The following is an 8699-nucleotide window of genomic DNA, read 5'->3' as shown; positions in this document are numbered from 1 at the left end:
AGGTGAGGATGAAATACATTGGTCCTGCTTACAAAAATATGGAACTCTCTGCCCCGGCCAGTGACTTGCTTCTGGATAAGAGTGATGACAGATGAAGAGGCATGTTGGAAAAGCACAGTAGCTGTCTTTCCTTCAGCCCCTTTGAGTGGTACATGGTAAAAGAAAGAAATATTCCATCTTTTTCCTGTTTTTATGGGTTTCTGATTTTCAAGTGAAGTTTCTCCTCCCTCTCCATTTTTCTTTAATAAGTATGCCTATACAGACACAGCCCCTATCCTCAGCGGGCATATCTCCACATAGGCAGATGGGACTGAGAAGTCAGCCAAGCAGTCTCCATTCTGTTGATCAGGGCTGCCCTGAAGTGAGCAGCAGGTTATATCAAATGCTAAAGGGCACCCAGTTGCCAGGGTGTGGCAGGGTCATCAGGGTTCTGGTTAGAGACCAGTTTAGAGCCTGGGGTTGTTAGGGCTGACAAAAGAGTTATACAAATCCTAGAACTAGGATAAGTTTGGAAGTTGCCTTTTAGGCAGGGTGAACAGCACGGAGGTAAACAAAGTCATCACACCTCCCAGAGCTCTGAGGACTGGAATGTTGACATCAGTAAGGAGATGAAAGTGGAGGGTGCTGGAATGGGAAGCAGGGACTTACTCTGAAGGACTTAGATTCCAGGGGGTTTGGACCTGATCATATAGAAAATAGGAACGAGAAAAGGGGCTGAAACAATGTGATTTTAGAAGCATGTCTTTAAAAACTTTAACAAATAAGGAGAGTATTTAATCCAGACCAACTCTGTATTACTGGTTGCCTGAGTTTTATGGAGCAGCATTTGCAATTAAGTGAGAATGTCTGGTTCACCTTAGAATGCTTTATTTTGGGGCACTGACCATATTTGTTAAGAGCCAGAAACCTGTATTTGGGTAGAGTCTTACTCATGTTTAATAGCTTGTTTTGAGATGTCTTCAGAGTTTAGACCTCTGCTTGAAGAAGGGTAGTAATGTGCATTCAGCTTCTTAATATTCATGGGGATTTGAGCTCTTATTTTTTTAAGAAATCAGACGATTATATAGTTACCCAATGCAGGTGAGTACACCAAGCTCCACAGATGCAGTAAAGAGCTACCCGCTAGATTTATGGGGGAAGTGGAGTCATTGCTCTGAGAATAAAATATTCATGAAATAAAGATGAAAACTGCACAAATGGGAGATGACATGAGGAGTGAGGGATGAATCATACATCACTGGGCTGGGAGCTTTGAATTCTCATTGCTTCCTGCCTTGCCTGCCCTCCCTTGGCCCCTGCTTCCATAGCAGTCAGGAGCTGACAGAGGCCAGGGTGGCCAGGCAGCAGTGGCAAAGGAACACCCAGGCCTAAGGAGCATCCAGGCCTCTCCATTGTGGCCAGTGGGCTGGCTTCTGCACGCCTCCACAACACACTCCTGCTCTCTGTGGAAGATTTGATCCCAGTGAAACTTTCTTTAGCTTTACAACCTTCCCTTCTTCCACTCCTCTGATGCTTTTTCAACTCCATGTAGAGATTTTCTCTCCTGTACCTTTTTTTTCCTTCATATATGCAAACCTAATAGTGTTGCCCTGAGGTTCAAAGAAGGAAGATGTGCACAGTGCCTCATGCAGCACCTGCCCCATGGAATGTAGTTGGTGAATGGTGGCCAAAGGGCTACTCTCTTAAAGACCTTGTGATGGGCAGGAAGGGATACAGGAATGACCAGTCACATCTTAGGGCAACCTTCCTGTGGCAGGAACATAACATGTTATCTTCTTAACTCTCCTTGAATCTCTTCAACAACATTTGAAGAAGGCATCCTTGTCCCTGGGGAAATGGGACTCGGACACAGTATGGGCAGAATTAGGATATGAATGAGGTGTCTGCCACTGTGCCTTCCATCTGGTGTGTATAGGAGCAGGGGTTCCTACCTAGCATTTTTCAGAGAGTTTAGAGAATGAAGAGTGTAACTGAGAAATCTTCCCTGGGCCAGGATCCTGGTACCTAGCTAGGCATTTGCATCCTCTGAACCTATTTCTCTCTTCTGCTGAAAACTGAGTCTGGCCCAATGAGTATACTGCTCATATTAGACCACTTAGCATGAGATTAAGGATAATGAGTGTTTCAGCCCTTAGCCCAAGGCCCTTCAGTAAAATGGCATAAACACTTATCATATACCATCTCCAAACCAGCTCAGATGTGACTCCCCTCTGTAAAACTTCCCTACCCACCTCCATGGGCCACCTCCCAGTGTATATCCTCATTCTGGGGGTGATTCTGAATTGCCATTAATGTTATACCTGCCTGTCTCTACTTCAAGTCTGCTAGCGCTTCCCACCTTTGCATTTCTATCACTTTGCCTACTCTTTGGAACCCTGGAAACTCTCATTAAGGGATGATGAATATAACTGAAGTATTGAGTACCTTCTGTGTGCCAAGGACCAAGAGGGATGCTTTACCAGGGACATTAGCTCATCTGGTAGTAGGAGCTCAAAAGTATTTATCGAATGAATGAACCAGTATGGGCTCCTATAAAGAAAACGTTATTAATGTTAAATTGTTGTGTAAATCATTGCACCTGGATCAATGGCTTTCAATTCTTCCTGCACATCAGAGGTGATTAATCCTGGAGCTATTTAGGAATACAGATGCTTGATAACCATTCTCCAAAGGGTTGTATTAGGTAGATCTGGACAACTATAATTTCTAGAAGCTCCATATGTGCTTTGATGTTTTTGCAAGGGTGAAAACACTAGTCTATACTATCCTTCCAAGTGGAAATTGAGAACACGCAGCCCACGTTTTGGAGCCTGGCAGATTTGAGTTTCGGTCGTGATGCTTCACTTCCTGTGGAGTTGTATAACCTTGAGCAAGACTTCACATCTAGCCTTGGTTCACTTCGTGTATACCTGCTCCAATCACCTATGATAGAAGGTGCTCCTTAGCTCCCTCCTCTCATTGCCGTCCCCTATAAAACCTTCAATTGAGCTCATCAGAATTCTTTCTTATACTCTGAAAAATTACTCTTGAGACTGCTTTATTGACTTAACATTCAGCTTTTTGAATTTTGCTCTTACTCGGCCATAATTCTCAGACTCCCAGCCAGCCCTTTGGAGTCAGGCAAGTCTTCGAGCAACACTTAAGATCACATTGATGGTGTTTCTCCTAGCCCTTGGGTCTCATTTACCACTTGGTTGGTCTCAAAGATGCCTCCTACGAATATCCTAGGCAAGTGAGAAGTCTTTCAATACATTTTGTTTCTGCCCAACTTAAAGTAGGAGCATTGGACGCCAAAGTCAGCTCTAACAAGTCCCACGTGTGACCGGCTGTTACATAGATGATGGTTTAGTTAATTGCTGTTTTCCAATACACTGTATTATTTCCACATTGGTGAACAGCAGCTTAATTACACAACTTTATCTCTCTGCAAGACAATGCCTGAGAGAGAGTCCCCAGTAACCTCTGTTGGTGCATCTGTCATCATGTTTAATATGAGGTGAGAGACATAGAGCTGGAATTCAGCCGGATTCATGGATAAATGCAGTCAGTAAATTTTATGTCATATTCAGGGGTATTTGACTAGGTCAGTAGCCCACAGTAAATTAATGAAGGCAGCAGCAAGTTTCCAAGTCTCTTTTCACAGCTGTCATTACCTGGTTGAACACCAAAACCTTGAGATAATGAGGGTATAAACTGATGTACTTCACATAAAAAAGTCCATTACTTGAATTTGCATAACATAATAGAATGCCTCATTTTGTCTAAAATATAGATAATTATTCTAATCACTACTGCCTTTTGCCTTAAACAGGCAGATTATTTCTGCCTCTTCTTTCCCTGGCCAAGGGGCCACCAAAAATGACTTAGTGCATGCTAAATCTGTGGCTCCAGGTGATCTAAGTAGACAGTACTCCCACAGCTTCCAAACAAGGTGGTTTTCTCCAGTTCTCTGTGGTTTAGCCTTGGCCCTTGGGCCGTGGCAGGAGCAGACAGTTTGGAGGACATGTTGGGAGACTCAGAAACAGGCTGCATGTGTTTTCCAGAGAGGATACAGAGGTGTTTGCTTTAGTTCTACTCATTTTCTTCTCCAGTTAAACAACCCATACAGTAATCTCATGATGGCACCCTCTTCTTCCAGGGTTTGCTTTCAGTTGCAGCTACCAGCAGAAACAGAATTTGGGTAGAATGAGGTCCCATTGGTGAGACAGGATTAATTTCTTGACTGTTATTTTAGGTGAGAGGTATCCCTAAAAGTTTGTTCAAGCGGTGTGGATATTTTCTCTGTGTCCTGACATGGACAGGTTACAGGCTAAAGAATAACCTCAAGTAGGGGTTGATACCTATTGCACAGCTTTGCAGTCCTTCTTGGAACTGCTTCATTTGTCCTTAATTTGAGGCAAGAGAAAAATATGAATTGAAGAAACTATTCAAGCTTTCTTTCAAAAATACCAACTCTAGGGTAATCAGGCCATCTCCACAACCACACTCTGGGTGGACTTTATTCTGGAAGCTTTGATACCACCTCATCAACTCCTCACAGCTCTGATTATTATGCTAGATTCATGCCTGTGCCCTACAACTTTTTAATACTCCTCTCCTCTCTGCCTCCAAACCTCCTCTTCCTTGTATTTCACTAGTGAAGAATTTCATCTCAGAGACCTCTTTTGCTCATATTTTTCTTCAGAGGATTCTAGTTGGTGAGTGTTCCCCCGAAGCTCTCCTTATGTTTGTTTCCCTGGCATTAAGTAGAGAAGACTTCTTTCACTTTGCCTCCACTGTCAACGCTCTGCCTCCTTATGGTCTTCTTTGACAGGAAGTTCTCCTTTATCTCTAGACCCCAGAGAAACAAGGAGCATCTCCTGAACACTTGTCTTGGTCCAGTGCTCATTTGACTTAGAAAAGGGGCCAGGCCTTCTCTTCTAAATGCCAGAATCCAGAGTGAACACATCTGGGACTAAGACACTTGCCTCCCACTTTAAATTACTCTTCTCTTAAACTTTACTTCTTTCCATACCCAATGGGATCCTTAAAGCCCTGAAAGGAAATAGAAAGTTGGAAAAGGCAAGATTATGCAACTAACAAGTTTTCCCAATGATCCTAGGACCTTTGGTCATCAGTTATCCTTTGATGGAAAGTAAACACTCTGCCAGAAGTGCCAAATGGCTTATCCAGCCTTCTCCAAGCTTTGCTGGCTACAAAGAGAAAGGAAGATTATGTTATTAAACCCTGAGAGTGCCTGAAATTATCTCTCAATTTATCCAGCTTCCAGGCTCTCTGGTACCAGTCTTGTGCTTTCAATATATTTTGAAATGAAAATAGCCTGTAGATACAAGTATTTACCAACAACGATAGCCCTGTAGGAGCTCAAAGTAGCCACCAAAATGGCCCTTAGATTTGTGGCCCTTAGGTTTCTTCTTCTTCTTTTTTTTTTTTTTTTCCTCTTGGAAGCGCATTCAGGAGTTTGACATTTCATGTTTTTTCTAACAACTTTACAAGGTGGGCAGGGGAGAGGTTCTTCTTTCCACTGTGTGGACATCAATATTAGACAGCCTGTGGAGTTCTGTCTCAGAGTGGACCTGCGACGTGGTATTTCTCTTGAAGTTTGACATCAGGGTAGTGTAGGCAGTAGACATGACCTTGCCTGGCACATCAGCAGCACTCATTATGCCTGGAAATAGGACTGCATTTTTTAATATCTCATTGAGGAGCTGTTATGGCTCCTCTACTGAGCACCTGGTCTTCCTCACAAAGGGGAAACTGAGGAAGTAGATTACATTGTCTTTGTTATTAAGAAGCTTTAAAGCAGTTTGATGTCCTTGGTTTATTCTGACTTTGTGAAAAATTACCAAGTTATTTGAAGGAAATGACATATGTTCCATTTTATTTTTTTTAAGCATATAATAAAACAATTTCCTTGATTCCATTCACCATATGGAGAGATCAGGTGTGAAGATCACCCATTTTGACAGCCTCAAGACCTCTTGATAACAGGAAAGTCAGCAGGCCCCTGGGAACTACCTTTCTTCACTGTTTCTATTCCTCATCTCCATCCAAGAACCAGGCCTCTTGAGTCTTTCAGACAGAGATATGCCCTCTCCCAGACGTCCTTGGAGATTTTGCTTAAGGAGAACATGGACCTCAGGGTGAGGCAGGACTTCACTCCCTGCTTCTATTGCTACCTCTGCCTCATGCTGGAGTTTTGACTCTGGGGAGCTCATTGACCTTTCTGAATTCAAGTTTCCTTTGTGTAGGGTAGGGGTGATTACATCAAATCTTTTGAGTATTATAAACTCTAAATGGTAAATACATGGGGGACATTAGGGTGTCTAGGACCATTCTCTTTTATTCCTATAGGACATCTTCTTCCTTCTGTCTGCCATTTCTTCAAAGCATCACTGGGTATGAAGGCAATGATTCTACTCAGGGTGCAAAGGGGAAGCACATGCTGCCAAGGCTGGCTTGTGGATTCTTTGCTACCTAAAGATAATGTCCTAGGCTACTATTTCCTCAGATAGCTGAGGGGTAGCCATACAGCTGAGAGGACGTGGGAGAAATGGGAGCATGCTCACTCACTATCCAGCAGGCTGAACAGGACTAATGTCCCCAGGCCTCCCAGAGTTGGAGAAAGCCAGTCTTGGCTCATGGTAGGCTTGAGCCCAACCTTCTTGTACTTTCTCTCCAGGACAAAGAAGTTAATTTGGAGCAAGTCCATCGGCGCATGAACAGTCTAATGGATGAAGACATTGCTCACAAGCAGATTTCCCCAGCATCCATCGAGCTCTCAGCCCTGGAGATGGGGGGTTTGGCTCCCAGCCAGGCCTTGGAGCCCACGCGGGAGTACCAGAACACCCAGCTCTCAGTCAGCACCTTTCTGCCGGAGCAAAGCAGCCATGGTACCAGCCGGACACTCTCATCAGGGCCCAGCAGCAACCTGCCACTGCCGCTGAGCAGCTCGGCCACCATGCCCTCCATGCAGTGCAAACACAGGTCGCCCAATGGGGGGCTGTTCCGCCAGAGCCCGGTGAAGACCCCCATCCCTATGTCCTTCCAGCCCGTGCCTGGAGGCGTCCTTCCAGAGGCTTTGGACACCTCCCACGGCACCTCCATCTGACCACGCAGCCTGCCCTCCCGCCCGCCCATACACCCACCCGACCAGCAGAGCTTTTTAATACAAGGAAACAACACAAACCACACACACGCACACACACACACACAAAGACTTTCATTTTTCTTGTACATATGTGTAAATAATGACAGAATGGAGTGGGGTAAAAGTGTATTTTGAATATTCCCAATTTTCGAAGTCAGTAAAAAAACACAAAAACTGTATGAATGACTTTGTAAATTTTGTTCTATATGAATAAAATGGCAAATTACTTGTGATCATTCTGAAGTGCCAAAGAAGCCCCCTGTTCCTGAGCCTTTCTGAGGGCAGGAGGGGTGACCAGACAAAGTGACCCCTCTTGCTGGGGGAGAGGGGGAGATGAGCAGGTCCTTTTAAAGGAGCCCCAAATGCTGCTTGCTGCCGTGTGCCACGGTTTCCTCCCACGTTCCTCCACTCTTGGCCCCTTGTTCTTCTTTTAGCCCTTTCTGGTAGATAAAGAGTGAGCCTTGAGCCAGCATTGGCCTGGCCCACTGGGTCGCTGTGCTGTAGGGTGATCAACTGTTCCTGTCAGCCTGGGATTGAGGAGGCTCCCGGGACACGGAGCAGTTCTCTTAGTCGCAGTTGCCCCCACTGTAGTCCTGAGAGAAGGGCCCATACCGATGGTCTCTGAGGGCTTTGATGCCAACATGCTTTACTGTTGGCCTTGTTTTTTACTTTGTTAACTAGAAGAATCGACAAGTGATAGAATATGAGAGAAGGGAAGCAGGCCCCATCATTGCCTCGGGGAGGTCAGGGCAGAGGGGGTCTTGGCCTGGTGAAAGATCTGTGATATAGGGAAATGCAAGGTATGCTGTGTGGATCAGGTGAAGTGGGAGGAAAGGCCAGGTAGAAGGAGAATATTCTCTTGGGTTTGAGACCTGTGGTTTCAGGTGAAAGAGGAAAGTATGGTCACAGATGCAGGGAGTAGGAGCTCTGTGGTTTCAGGTAAAAAGATACTGTTGGAAGAGTGGAGGGAGGGCCCCAGGTGAGCAGACTAGTGTTCTAGGTGATGGGGAGTGCTGGAAATAGATAAAAGTGACCATGTGCACTTAGGTAGAAATTTTATGTGATGTGAAGACAAGTATGTCCCATCTGCCAGGGAAGTAGCCCCCCAAATAAAGGATGTCTCTGGGTCTTAAACCCTGAAGACAGTCTTCCAAACAGGGCCAGAACCCAGGACAGGTTCTCACACCCTGCTTTGCCACCTCTCCTGACTTCCAGAAGCCCTCAAGCAGTGATCTAGCCCTTATCAGGGGCCCTCCAGGCTGAAAGCATCTTCTAGTCTCTGAGATTCCCAGGCCTATCCCTGAGCTGGTGAACCTACTGAGAAACTCAGCCTCCTAAGGTTATTGACAACCTGACAGTCCACTTCCCTCCATTGCCCTTTCTGGGGCAATTAAATGATAAAACCAGAGGAACAACCACTAGGAGCAGAGTAATTTGAGTAATCTAAGCTGTATCACTTCAGCTCTTCTCATTCTGAAGACTAAGGGTATTCTGCTCTCCTAACCTGCTGGGATGGTGAACACAGCCCACAGCTGGCACCAAGATGAGT

At 45.1% G+C, this 8699-nt stretch overlaps 1 protein-coding gene across 1 annotated transcript in view; it reads left to right on the top strand.

The window, feature by feature from the left end:
* GRID1 (glutamate ionotropic receptor delta type subunit 1) overlaps positions 1-7398 on the top strand; it is a 706314-nt gene extending 698916 nt beyond the window's left edge. The window contains exon 20 of the mRNA XM_011355348.2: positions 6683-7398. Coding sequence (XP_011353650.1) covers positions 6683-7111 — 429 coding nt within the window. The 3' untranslated portion in view covers positions 7112-7398. The remainder of the gene's footprint in view (positions 1-6682) is intronic.
* Positions 7399-8699: the final 1301 nt, after the last annotated feature.

This window comes from Pteropus vampyrus, unplaced genomic scaffold, assembly GCF_000151845.1.
Source record: "Pteropus vampyrus isolate Shadow unplaced genomic scaffold, Pvam_2.0 Scaffold20, whole genome shotgun sequence".
NCBI classification, from domain to species: Eukaryota; Metazoa; Chordata; class Mammalia; order Chiroptera; family Pteropodidae; genus Pteropus; species Pteropus vampyrus.
This window is presented reverse-complemented; position numbering and strand designations above follow the sequence as displayed.